General features: G+C 39.8%; 1 protein-coding gene across 2 annotated transcripts; it reads right to left on the minus strand.

The window, feature by feature from the left end:
• Positions 1-100: 100 nt before the first annotated feature.
• On the minus strand, positions 101-13,323 carry xrcc3 (X-ray repair cross complementing 3). 2 transcript variants are annotated; one of them, XM_003214297.4, is made up of 8 exons: positions 12,988-13,319; positions 12,389-12,474; positions 8,932-9,069; positions 7,914-8,114; positions 7,656-7,810; positions 2,261-2,473; positions 981-1,027; positions 101-513 (listed from the first exon to the last, which is right to left on the minus strand). In XM_003214297.4, exons 1-8 carry the CDS (start codon positions 13,026-13,028, stop codon positions 267-269), a joined length of 1,128 nt encoding a protein of 375 aa, XP_003214345.1. In that variant the 5' UTR covers positions 13,029-13,319; the 3' UTR covers positions 101-266. The 2 variants fall into 2 exon arrangements, with proteins under 2 accessions (XP_003214345.1, XP_008104796.1); XM_008106589.3 differs by lacking the exon at positions 8,932-9,069 and having other exon boundaries at positions 12,988-13,323.
• Between the last annotated feature and the right edge of the window lie 521 nt (positions 13,324-13,844).

Genomic DNA, 13,844 nt, shown 5'->3' on the forward strand with positions numbered 1-13,844 from the left:
GTTAGTCACTTTGAGTTAGGAGAAAGACACGATAAAAGATCAAGACCAAAAAAATAGAGATGCAGAGCTATAGAGGAAGAACATTATCCTTTACACAATATACGATGGCAGTTTTTATATTCAGTAATTATAAAACAGTATCTATAAAAATATAGGATTCATGCTCATTCCAAGATACAGTAGGAAATATATCTTAAACATTGTAGGAGCACAGTCTAGTCAATAAGTCTGTAAGTAACCCATGGGTTTTTGCTATGCAGATTTCTTCATAAACCTGCCAAAATGTCTTCCTTTATTCCCCGCACACCTTCCAGGTTTATTGTGTACTGGCAAGATGTCTGTGGCAAGTGAGGAGCAAAAATAACCCTCAACGTCCGTAAGGCCCCTCTGTTGTGTTGATGAGCATCATTTGCAGTCTGTGTAAAATGGACTGTCCGACTTGCCATTAGTCTCATCAATAGTTGATTGGACCACGTTATTCCTAGGGCTGGAGCAACTCTCTGAGCTGTACAGCTGAAACACAAACACCAGCACTCACAATACATTATCAAAATATAAGCTATAATAATTAGCTACAGTGTGAGCTGATTGAGAAATGAGTACGGATTTGTTTGTTTTTGAAAGCTATTCTTTCCCTTGGAGAAGAAACAATAAATGTCCTTTCTCTTCTAGCTGATTAGCCAAATTATAAGTTAACTTCTTTTAAAATCCATTTATATTAAGCCCTCCAAACAAAGATGTCCAACTCTTTGTGGTCCCAAATCCATTATTGCAAATGTTTAGGTGTGCAATGTGGGTTTTAAAAGGTAGAAACGCTCTGCTCCTCTGGTACAAGATGAAGACACCCTTCTGAGATGTATTGGCATTCAGGGTTGACTGACTGCAGATGGGGCTGGTCCTCAGAGAATTTTTTAAGCCCATTGGGTGTTGAAAGGCATTTCAAACCTTTCATTCATGTGCTGTCTTCCTGATACACTTACCTTGGACTATGAACAGCTCTCCCAGCTGTATCCATTGTGTCGGTTACCTGCAGGAGGCCAAGCAAAAGTTTATGAAGTACTGTACATTTAATCAAAGGACAATAATAATGGAGAAGACAATATTTTAATTTAAAGGCAAAGAATTTAAAGGCACAGAAGACAAACGCAGGCTCCGAGCTGGCCTTGAACTCATGACCTCTTGGTCAGAGTGATTGGTCTCAGCTGGCTGCTCATCAGCTTGCGCCACAGCCCGGGAAATTGTAAGCTTCTCTTAGGAAGAGTGTGAAAACATGGGAAGTAAGTCGTCTTACTCTGATGTTCCTTTTGGTAGCAAGGGGCAGAATTCTTTAATGCAAAAAAAACAACAAAAAACCCAATGCTTCTGGCCTTTTTCAATATCTGGATGGGGTAATGCCAACAGTAGCCAGGGGCTTCTGGACCTTCAAGATGGCAACTGGTGCTTTTCCCTTCTGGAATCATTCTCGACTTATTCAAAGGTCATCTCAAAATCCAAAATTTTGGTCCCAAAACCTGCCTTTGGTTTACATATGTGGTCGACTTATACAGTACATATATCAATGCATTTCATAGATTTGAATAGCACAATCATTTTGAGGATTTCTGGAATGTGATGTGGTATTTAAGCATCTCAATAAATATATCCTGCCTTTCTTCCAAAAAGTTCCAAGGCAAGGCAAGATTCAGATTTTCCTCACTTTTATCCTTTCATAACAATGAGGGTCAACCTGAGAGAACAGTAAATGCTCTGTGATCTTACAATGTCCAGATAAGTCCATCTTAGTGGGTGGCAATCTCCAATTTCCCAATGCAATCTAGTACTCTTAAATGTTAAGAAACAGTGGCTCATACAAGAACAAGATACCTATGGGAGAACATGCAAGTGTGTCTCCCCTGTCCCAAGGAAATATGGTGGTGGAAGTATGTGTGTGAGAGAAAGGGTGAAATCTACAAACAAGCAAATCTCTTCCCTGCCACTTCTGGATCAGGTACTTTAGAGAAAGGGGTAGGCAGCCTGCTCTATATTTGGTAGCCCACTTGAACAATTGTTTCTGACCTTAATTAAGTTTATTTATAATTCTGCCTTCCTCCCGGGATGGGACCCAGATTTCTCCCCCTTGACTATCAACTTCCACAAAGATGTTGGCAAAAAAGAGGATTTTTTTCCCGAACTGGTATAAATACAAGACGCTATGCAATCTGGAACCTGTTTTATTATGGAGTGGTTTTTTGAAACCAGTGTAGCAATTCTGCTGCCTTACCTGATTAATGCACACAATGGGGATTTGGAATTGGCTGCTAAGTTCGTGAAGCTTTGCTCCAAACATTAGCAAATATTTGGCTTTCAGGACAGAATCTTTAGCACCGAACTCACATCTGAACAAGGCAGCAATGGAATCAACAATAATGAGCCGCACCATGCCTCTCGAGAGTAGTATACCAATTCTATTAGTAATGCAATTGCGGAAAGCATCCTGCAATAAGAAAGAACCTTCAGAAAGGAAACATAAGTAGATCAAAAGGAACATCTTTTAACATTCCTGAATTCACTGCATTTTAGGTCACAGCTGGAATTATTTATTTCCCATACTTTTACCCTGCCTTTCTCACCCCCGGAGGGGGACTCAGGGTGGCCTCACAGCCGGCAGCAATTCGATGCCCACATACAATTTCCAAAAATAGGAATTATACTTAAAACCAAACATTAAAACATAACTTATTAAAACAGCAATTAAAATCACGCAAGTTCAAGATTGTAGCCCAGAATCAGTCCATTAGTCAATCACTTTAAGAGTTCTTAATTATTGCACTGCTATAGTTGCTGCTCGAACATTTGGACCCATAACCATATCTAGTTTTTTTTTTTGAAGGACAGGATGGAAGGGGCTGTTCTGATTTCATTGGGGAGGGAGTTCCACAGATGAGGGGCCTCCACTGAGAAGGTCCTGTCTCTCGTCCCCATCAGTCTTGCTTGCAAGGGTGGTGGGACCAAGATCAGCGCCTACCCTTTCAAGGTGGGTCACAGAGGGAGATACGTTCGCACAGTTAAGCAGGGCCAGAACCGTTTAGGGCTTTAGATTGACTTTAAGAACTTTGTATTTTTATTAGCTTGCCAAGACAGCGCAACATGCTGGGATGGTAATCCAGGAGTGATTTACTGGCACAGCGAGTAGAGTGAGGATTAGATTACAAATCTCTGTATGCTAATTTGAGACTTTGCACCAAACCTCACTGAATGCATAAGAGGACTGCACATCTAACTTAATATTTTTATCTCTACCTTTCGAGTTAATCTTTAGTGTCATCTTGAGTCTCACTTTAGAGAAAGGCAGAATATGATACAAACAAAATTATTTAATGTATGCTTTTAAGTGGGAAAGAAGAATAAAGCGACATAAGATCAATTTTATAGTGCAGGAGTAACTGCAAAAAATCTAGGACTTGAAATGTGAAAGTTAAAAACAGGACAGAAGAATGGCACTTAAGAAAATGACAACTGGGCATTGCTGGAAAAGCAGATTGATCTCTTTGTGCTTGAAAACAATGGGTCAATGGATGCACCAGAGGGAAAGCGGCTTTATGCCAAGCAGTTGATTAAGTTTTGGCAAATTCTGTTTGAAAGCAATGTAATGCAATGTCATTTTGGAACATAAATTCTATATTCCCACAGTACAAGACTGCCTGGCCTAAATTTTTTACTCACTCCAGACTACAGTAGAGCTACTGGATAAATCTTTGAACGATAAGTTATAAAATATAAAAGTTAATAAGCTTTTCTATAGTTGTAAACAGCAAAAAGATTTAGATCTTTTTACTTTATATTTCAGTAAACATAACATTCAACAGAATTAGAAATGACTTTGCTCTAACAACTGCTTTTCAGCCTAGGTATGCTGTAACGCAGTACAATTCTATCCTCATCTTCCTCGTCTTATCCATTCCCCCTTAGACAGTTGACTAGTCTGTCACTTGCTGTATTTTCTCTTATCCCTTAGGTCTCAGTAATACTGCTCTCTGCTCATGGTGTTCTGCCAATGCCCTTGCCTGTGGCGAACAGATTCGTGGAAGCCTGTCCACTCACAATTGTAACCCCCAAGGCACCAATAATTGTTTGGGAATGAAAGGACAAACTTATCTGACATCACTGTGCAGCTAGGCAGTTTTCTCCTCAGTTGAACTGGCCTGATGTTGAAGGGAAGATCGAGGGAAATCAGGCCATCTTTGCCAAGTAGACGTGATGAGGCCTTGATACAACTTTGGGCAAAGTTTGACCCAAGGGCTGCATGAAGCCTGCAGGGCAGTTCTCCCATCAACAACTAGGTCACTTCCATTTTTAAGAAGATCATTATCAGAATAGCGTGGCAGAGCATACTACCACAACTGGGGTCATCCTCTTGAGACAACCCTATCATAAAGGATCGCTCCTCCTGGCATCCTAGAATAAACCTTCACTGCAAGTCCTGTTATGGAAATGCCCCCAAAATAACAAGTATATAAAAAACAAAATACAGCTTAGCACAACAGAAAGCAACGAGTGGTTGAAGGAATCTTGAGCTTAAAAACAACGAGCAGGAGAGTCCACGTTAAAAGTGTCAAAAGTTTAATTAAAAACAACTACATATTCTAGATGAAGCTAGACTACCTAACTAAATCTAAGTAGGGATTTGGTATAAATCTCAATTTCCATCTAATATCAAACAAAAGGAATGACTTTAAAAAACCCTGCATTCAACTCTCACACAAAGATTTAGAACAAACTAAGGACACACTGACCACAAAGTCGGCGGAACTTAACACAAAAGGCATGCAACCTGAGAAATATCAGTATTAATCAGACAGGAGGAAGGAATTCAGGAAGGATAATGAGAAAGGTCTTCCTGAGCCTAATCTGGTTTGCTGCCTATTTATTTTCTTGATGAGAATTATAGACTTGTGGTTGAACTACAAGTCCAACTCCCATTTCTAAGCAGCCCATTATGAAACTAACCAGCATTGCTTCTTGCCTCTGAGGAGTATTCAAACCCACCATCATGAAACCAACTTTAATGTGGTGGGTTTGCATACTCCTGAAAGGCAAGAAGCGATGCTGGTATAAGTCTTCTACATCAGACAGCTTTGGCAGACTAAAAAAAGTAAACACCTGCTTGGTGGCAGCAATAGTGGCAGGAATTGTTGTTGCACCATAGCTAACACTTGCTAGTAATGCTCAGAAGGAGGCACTAGTAAACCACTTTTGAATTTCTTTTACCATGGAAACCCTATGATGACATAATGCAAAATGAAGTAAGCGATAGTGCCAGAGGATGAGATTCCCAGGTTGTAAGGCACTTGACAAGCTACTAGGAAAGAGCAGAGGAAAAAGACAAGTAACAGTACGACTAGCAATGCAAGTGGACTCAAACCAAAAGGGCATCCAGTTATTAATGTGCTCAGTGGTCAAAGGAAAACCCACAGCTGCACAACAGAAATTGCAGGAATATGAAGTGGGAGAAATATGAAAACCGGAAGCTAGATAACTATAGAACAAGACACTGAATGTTTAAATGTTGAATATCTTAAATTGTTGATGCTTCTTCCTTCAATTTTCATGCCTCCTTCCTCAGCATCTACATTTGGCTACCATTTTTCTTTTCTTTTCCAGAGACTCTTAGGGACCAGTATCTGTCCATGGACCACCAGCTTCAGTAGCAACTTCTGCAAGTGAATTTTTTTGGTGGTTTGGAAAAACTGAATTTTATTCATAAAATGCTATTTTTGCTATCAATTTATTCTGATACTGCTAGTCATAAGGAAAAGCAGGGAGTATTACAGGATGCTAGAAATATTAGGCCCTGTGCAACCTTACAGAGAGACAAGTCAATTTGAATGTAATGGGATGTTTGTCTAAAAACTTGGAATGCAGAATGGCTTCCAGGAGTTTGGCAACATTGCTGATAAATATTCAAGCATATATTCTCCATCTTGAGGGCTAGAAACTTGTTTTAATTTTTATTTATTTTGGAGGGAAGGATTTGAAAGATAAGAACCATGAAAGCACAGATTTCTGTAATACTAAATTCTGCATCTAAGGTCTGAATTTGTTTTTCCCCTAGCCCTGCCAAGAATTGCAGCAGGATAAATATATTGAATTGCCAAGCTACTGCCTGCAGACAGTGACCTTTTGAATGACATGGTTAAACTCCCGGCAGAAAGCAAACTCTTGACATTTTAAGTGTACTATTGCCCTTTAGACATGTTTTGTCATGATCTTCCAATTGAAGTGATATATGGAATGAAACTGCAGTTATGGAGATAGATGAGCTAGTATTGGGAAACCAAAGGTTAAACATTAATAACTATTGTTTATTTGCAGTCCCCCACATACCATTCTACAAGGCCACCTCCACCATTTATTTACATCTCTATAAACTGGATTAAGATTGGAATCCTTTTAGTGGCTTACATTGGAATAAGTCCCATTTATTTATGACATTTATACCCCACCTTTCTCAACCCCGGAGGGGACTAAACAAACACCTGCGTGTTTTAGGGTAGTATACTAAATCAGGGGAGCACAAACGGTGTAACATCAGTGTCACCATTATGCCTTCTAGTAAAAGACCAGAGTCCTTCATTTCATTTGGTGGTGGAGAAGTATTTTAACTTTGAATATGTTTAAATTTTTAATACTGTTTATATTTAATTCTGTTTTAATGATTGCATATTTGTCTATTTAAAATTGTATGCTTTTATGTTAAGCTGCTTTGAGTCTCCTTTGAGAGAGAAAACGGGATATAAATAAATATAATAATAGTAATTTTATTAATAATAATTCTGGGTGAGATGTGGCAGCAATTTCAAGGCTTTCCAAAGCGTTGTTTAGTACCAAAATTGATATACTGTATACCATAATAAGGTAAGCATTATTATTCGGAAATGAAGACAAGAAAGTATTCTAGTCCTTTACCTGAGCATTTCCAGAAAGTGGAGGAACTAGAAAGGCCAGCACATCCTGTAGCCCTCCACGTGTTATGGATTTCAGCTCCCAGAATTCCTGACAATTGGACAAGCTGGCTAGTACTTATGGTATTTGGATGCCTGAACACTAGAAGGGCCACGGGTTGTGCAGGCCTGGACTAGAAATAATATAAATGACCAATTATACCCAAATTATGGCTTAGTCAAAATTCAGGACCCCCATGGTTAGTTTATTTATTTATTTATTTATTTATTATTTAAACTTATATGCCGCCACTCCCCTAGGGCTCGAGATTCATCTCTTGGATCTCTGTGAATGGACACTTAATCTTTTCCAATCTTGCATTATCAAACTAATGCTAAACAATCTAGCAATGTCTACTAAATACAAGCTAACATTTTCTTTGCCACTGGAAAGCTGTTTAATGTTTAGCTGCAATACTAAAAGGATAATCTAAACCCCATCTACCTGGTGGTAGCTGTCATGTTGACAAGTACCGGTAGTTAAGTACAGTACTAAGGAACACATGTGCTTAGACATTATGTTACATGATTTCATTGTGTAGCAACATGATGCAGCTCCCAGTTCAACTCCAGTGCAGCTGTGCAAGTGTAAATTTACCTTAGGCAAATATTAAACAAGCTCTTGGCCTCCATGATTTTAAGTAAACCCAAAATAAACATAGTTCTGATACTCACCAGGTCTGCTGTGTGCTCAACAAAAATACGATTTCCAAATTTTATCTTTTGCACCACAATGGGCGGAACATCATCTCTCAGATTTGCCTGTTGCTGGATCAGTTGCTGCAGGCGTTTGTTTGGGAAAGCGTCTTCTGTGCAAATGTAAACAGCACCTGCAATAGAGAACTGTTCAGATCAAAGGCCTTTCATTGCCACAATCAGTCTGAACGATATTTGTTAAACACATTTTAAGGAAACCAACCCACTTCTCCTTACCAGATTCTAGACCACCATATTTATATGGATATTGTATAGAAAGGGCCAGCTGCAAAGCAATTTGTGTCTTCCCAGCTGAGCTCTCGCCAGCAATTTCAGTAATCCCTGTTAGGGGAATGCCGCCTTGGAGGAAGCCATCGAGAACCGGACAGCCCAGGCTTAATTTCCTGCGTTGGTTTTTGTCTTTGAAGAGCTGAAGAGCTGAAATAACAGTTGGGGAGAGAAAAATAGCCTTGAAACAAAACAACACTGGCAATCTTCTACTAACCCAAGTTTTCACCCTGATACCATTACATTTCATGCAGCTGATCCAGAAAAGGGAACAAACACAAGTTTTATGCTTTTATGGGAGACACAGCAAGGACTGATGGATATTTGCCTTATCCCTAGCCAACTGAAGTAAGGATATGGTCAGTTTAGTTAGACAAATGTATAAACTAAATTTGTTTATGTAACTTGGATCATGTAATATTTATTTCAGAGCTATTATCTGGAATACTTGTACCTATCTAGGCTGTTGTGTTTCCTCCAGTATTTATATCTTTTAAAAATATATCTGGCTATTTTCAGATAGATGTACAAAATTTTCAAAGATAATCTGAAAAATAAACAGCAACAAAATAGGGACCACACACTGAAATCCAATTGCTAATTCCAACTAATGTAGAGGGATAATGAGTCAACATTTAAATGTCCCCTCAATTCAATGAACCTACTCTGCCTGGTTTAAGCAAATGAATTTAAGTCATAAAATATACCAGCAACCATAAATGTATCACTCGGAGGCATTCACACACACACACATAAATGTCTCTATAGAGCTTGTTTTATAAGCTATGATCCACTCCACAGGAGGTAATGCCTTTTGTCTTTCACTTAATTTTAGGGGAAAGCAACAAGTCCTGAGAAACTGAAAAACGACTGAAAGTAGGTTTGCTTACAAAGCAAACTCTGGTTATTTTCCTAAAGCAGTGTAAAAGCAACAACCACAATGACCAACATAGGAAAAGTCATTTACCTGTAAGGACATGTTTTTTCCTCACTGCACTAGAAATTGTTTTTAGCAGGTATTGTACATCCACACTGGATAATTTTGTCACCCTTTGCAAATCTGATTGGGAAAGATTGAAAATCTCTCTGACTGATTTCAGGTTTGCTGAAATGACAAGAGTTATAAAGTATAACCAGCTTGGTTAGGTTTTTTTTTTCATGCACAGCTGTAAAATATAGGGATCCCACAGCATTGAGCCACAGCAGCTAAAGCGGTGTCAAACTGCATTCATGCTGCAGCATAGATGCACCCTAAAACTCAGAAAGACCAGAGGTGAAATCTCTGCTCAGCCATGGAAACCCACTAGGAAACTTTGAACAAATCATACTGTCTCAGGCTCCTTCTACACTACCCTATATCTCAGGATCTGATCTTAAATTCTCTGATTATTCCAAATTATATGGCAGTGGAGACTCAGTTCAGTTCAAAGCAGATAATCTGGGATCAGATCCTCAGATATAGGACAGTGTTGATCAGCCTCAATCTTAGAATAAAGCAATGGCAAACTTCCAATACTGTACATAAATCCGTCCCAAAAAAAAATCCTACAACAAAAATGCATAGAACTGATGTAAAGGCACATTTATTTATTTATTAACAGTATTTATATTCCGTCCTTCTCACCTCGAAGGGCACTCATACATTTACGGCAAACATTCAATACCGTTTTTATAGACAGATAATGGAACATAGATAGAGGTATACATATAGGCTTTTCCCCATCTTCGGCTTTCTTGGAGGCTTGTGCTCGGTTCTGGCCTGGTGCGGGGTGGCTGTTGCTCCATCTCCCTGCCGAAGAGCTTTTCTCATAAGTTCCTGCTTTTTGATGAATCGCTAGCATTTCCTTTTATGGGAGTCTTAATACCTCCCCGCTTTTAAGTGGCCCTTATTTACTTACATTTTGCTTTCAAATCGCTAGGTAGGCGAAAGCTGGGCTAAAGGTCAGGAGCTCACCCTGACCTGGGCTTCGAACTGTCAACCTCTCAACTGACAAGATTTATTGTAGCTGGTGGTTAACTTGCTGTGCTAAAGCACGGCCCAACACCAATCATCACCAGCTTCTTTACCAGAGAACGCCCAACCCTTCTGATGTTGTCAGACTACACTTCCCATCAGCCTTAGAATACAAAGCAAATTGTGTAATGAAGTGTGCTTTTTTTAGTTACAGATGCCATGTTTAATTGTGTTTTAAAAGGGTCAATATTTCAGTTACTCTGCACTCATGAGTGGTTGCCATGGAGAAGGGGGCGGAGCCAATCGTCATTTTGCTGGAGGAGTGCAGGTTTGAAAAAGAGCCGTTAGTCTGTGCCCTTCTGAGGTGCAGAGAAGGCTGATCGTCAGTGAAGGGATCAGGGAGACTCAAATGTTTGATTTTGAGTCAGTTTAAAATAAGTTTGGTGACTTATTTTAAGGTAGTCTGTTTCCAGATAAGGAACAGATAGGCTGTGATTGAAATTCACAGGGTGACTGCAGTTTAAAGCAGTAGAGAAAGAAGTGGTATTTTAAAGAGTTTGAAACACCTCAATATAGCTTTGCAACTGTTATTCAAAGTACCTCTAAAAAGTAGTTATTGTAACCATTAAGCTTGTGCCTCAATAAACGTGTTATTGTTCTTTCTACCATCTAAGTCTCTGACATCTATTTTACCATCAAAAGCAAACCAGAAAGAAGAAAAATAAAATTTAAAAAGTCTCCTCTCTTAAGTAGCTAGTGGCTACATCTTCCAATTGTGGTTGCAAGAGTGAATAATCCCCTTAACATCTGGTAGCCGCATTATAAACATCTTTACCTCTGGTGGCAGCGTTTAAAATAAAAACATCTTTAATAAGTGGTGGCAGCGATAATATAAAATATAATTAATTAATATAAACTCCTCCACATCTCCGCAATTGGTGTCAGAGGTGATTTTTTTAAAAAAAATTTCCCCTCTGCCTGAGTTCTTTGCAAATGGTGATGGATAATGGGAAACAGAATACAATATCTTCTGGCATACTACACGTTCCCCATCGCTTTTTACACATTGCTAACATTAAATTGCAATTGTATGCATCTGTACTGAAAAGTGACACTGATGGGCTCATGCAACAATATTGAGGTGTGTGTCCCCCTTCCCCTTGATCATGAGGTACTCCTGGATCAGAGATATCCCTTAAACACATTTTAAAAAATATTCTTTGAACAATATTATTAAAAACATAAAATTGCAATGAGGCTGTAAATCTGTGCATGCTCTGTTGCAAACAGTGGAATAATTCTGAGCAAACTTTAATGGGATATTGCTGAAATGATGGTGTGTATTAATTATTATTATTTTTAAACAAACACGTCTCACATTCTGAAAATTGCAGCCCGGAAAACTCACAGCAACCCAGCTATACAATACTTTCCTAAAAGGAGCTGACGTGGCATGTGGTCAAGTGCCACATTGTGCATGGACTAACTCAACCAGAGAAGTCATCCATAGCAGAACACTCAATGAACCAACCAGGACACAGCATATTATTTGAGAACACAGAATTGCTGGACCACTCTAATCACCACCATGTCAGACTACACAGAGAAGCCACTGCAATTAACAATCATGTGGACAATTTCAACAGAAAGGAGGAAACCATGAAAATGAACAAAATCTGGCTACCAGTATCTTTAAAAAAAAACCCTCTAAAATCAGGATAGTAAAAGAACAATACTCTGAAAACAGGGGAGTTCCAGACATGAAACAATCAGGGTCAGCTAACACCTCCCAATAAAGGAACCCCCAAGCAGAAATCAACCAAGCTTTGAAGCTGCAAAGCTATTTAATGTTAATCAAGGTGGCCGACTGCACCGTTCACACTTGCCTCCAACAAACAAAGGGCTCTTTGTCCTACCTTGGATATTCCACAGGTATATAAACCCCACTTGCCTAGTTTCCAACTAGCCTCACAACCTCTGAGGCCTGCCATAGATGCGGGTGAAATGTCAGGAGATAATATTTCTGGAACATGGCCATACAGCCCGGAAAACTCACAGCAACCCAGTGATTCTGGCCATGAAAGCCTTCAACAACATATTGCATCGCTGACACCCAGCTATAAAACCATGGAATTCCTTTAATAGCAATAACTGTCTAGGGGACAACTGTACCAAGCTAAATGCAGAAAGAAAAAATCTCATGTACAGTTCCCGTGCTAATTATTATTAAACTTTATTAAACTTTATTTCTACCCGCCATCATCTTCCCAAAGGGACTCGGGCTTGCTAACAAAATACAGCAAACTGCTGCATATGGACAGTACATAAATCTAAAATGATAAAACCATAGAATAAGAATCACACATATACATAATTACAATGTAAAACATTAAAATTCATAAAAATGCAGTCACAATCGATTGTATGATGAGCAAATATGAAAAGAGGGATACAAAGAGAGACAGGTTACCTCTCTTAATAGCTGCAATCACTCTGGGGTTCACATCAAGTTGATCCAAGTCCATTTCTTGACAGGTGCAAAGCCAGAAAAATATCCTGTAACACAGCAAAGGTAGCAAATGTTGATAAGGAAGGGATGTGAATAACAGATGTCAGGAAGATGCTATTAGAAATGAGGGGCGCTCATTTTACTAATTTATTTTAAATGCTTGGACTTTTAAAACTTGTTCACTATAGATATAGCAATGTAAGGTAAATCACAACAGAGTTTTGTCCACCTTTGTGGTTTTTACCTTTGTGGTAAAAACCACAAAGGTGGACAAAATTCTTTTGGTTTTTACCACAAAGGTAAAAACCATCCAACAAATATACATATTTTAACTTTTGTTTATCTAGGCCAGACATTGGAAAACTTCGGCCCTCCTGGTGTTTTGGACTTCAACTCCCACAATTCCTGGCCTCAGGCCCTTTCCCCTCAGCTTAAGCGGCTGAGGGGAAAAAGGAAAGGGCCTGAGGCCAGGAATTGTGGGAGTTGAAGTCCAAAACACCCGGAGGGCTGAAGTTTGCCCATGCCTGATCTAGACTGAAAATTGACATATTTGTACTTACTGTATATAATCCCACGCCTCAGCATCCTTGCCACAAATCATCTGAGCCCGCGAAAGGCTCCTGAGCCAATCACAGCGCTCGCAGCAGAGTGACGCCTTGCTCCAGCCAATCCTGGGAAGCCTCTCCTTCCCCTTTTCTTTCCCTCAAAAACAGCATCGCCCGCCCAGACGCATTCTGCGCATGCGTATTCTGCGTCGCCTCACACTACTACTCCTTCCCTACTCTATTCCTGACAAGCCTTAAACGGATTGGTCGAGATACCTAATAGGGTGGGGAGGAGGAAGACTTCGACTCCTCCCCAAATCAGACAAAAAGACCCAAAGTGGGACAGTTTGTGGTTCGTGATTGGCTGTAAGACTAGTCTATCAATTTTGGAAAGCACTGATTGGGCTAGCGTCTATGGGGAGGGGGGAGGAAGGAGGAATACTTTAGTTCTCCCCAATGAAGCAAACCAACACCAGCCCATCCCAAAATGGGATACTTTCCGATTACTATTGGCTAGAAGACACGTCTATCAATTCTGCAAGGCGCTGTTTGGATCACTGGGGATGGGAGGAGGAAGGGTTTATCCTCGCCCCAAACAAAGCAAAAATACCAACAGTCCATCCCTTTTCGGTTTGTCATTGCATATAAGACACGTCTATCATTTCTGCAAAGCCCTGATTGGGCCGCTGGATTTGGGCCTATGGTGGGTAAGGAGGAGGAGACAAAACAACAACAGCCCATCCCAATATGAACGCTTTTCGGTTAGTCATTGGCTAAAAGGCACGTCTATCAATTATGCAAGGCGCTGATTGGATTACTGAGGATGGGAGGAGGAGGGGTTTATCCCCACCCCAAAATGAGGCAAAAAAGAA

Source organism: Anolis carolinensis, chromosome 1 (assembly GCF_035594765.1).
Source record: "Anolis carolinensis isolate JA03-04 chromosome 1, rAnoCar3.1.pri, whole genome shotgun sequence".
Classification (NCBI taxonomy): domain Eukaryota; kingdom Metazoa; phylum Chordata; class Lepidosauria; order Squamata; family Dactyloidae; genus Anolis; species Anolis carolinensis.

Coding starts and splice junctions, on each gene's coding strand:
- xrcc3 (XM_003214297.4), bottom strand. CDS start 13,028: ATGATTTGTGGCAAGGATGCTGAGGCGTGGGATTATATACA. Junction 9,070..12,388: donor GATTGCAGCTATTAAGAGAG/GTAACCTGTCTC, acceptor TTGTCATTTCAG/CAAACCTGAAATCAGTCAGA. Junction 8,115..8,931: donor GAAAAAACATGTCCTTACAG/GTAAATGACTTT, acceptor CTGTTATTTCAG/CTCTTCAGCTCTTCAAAGAC.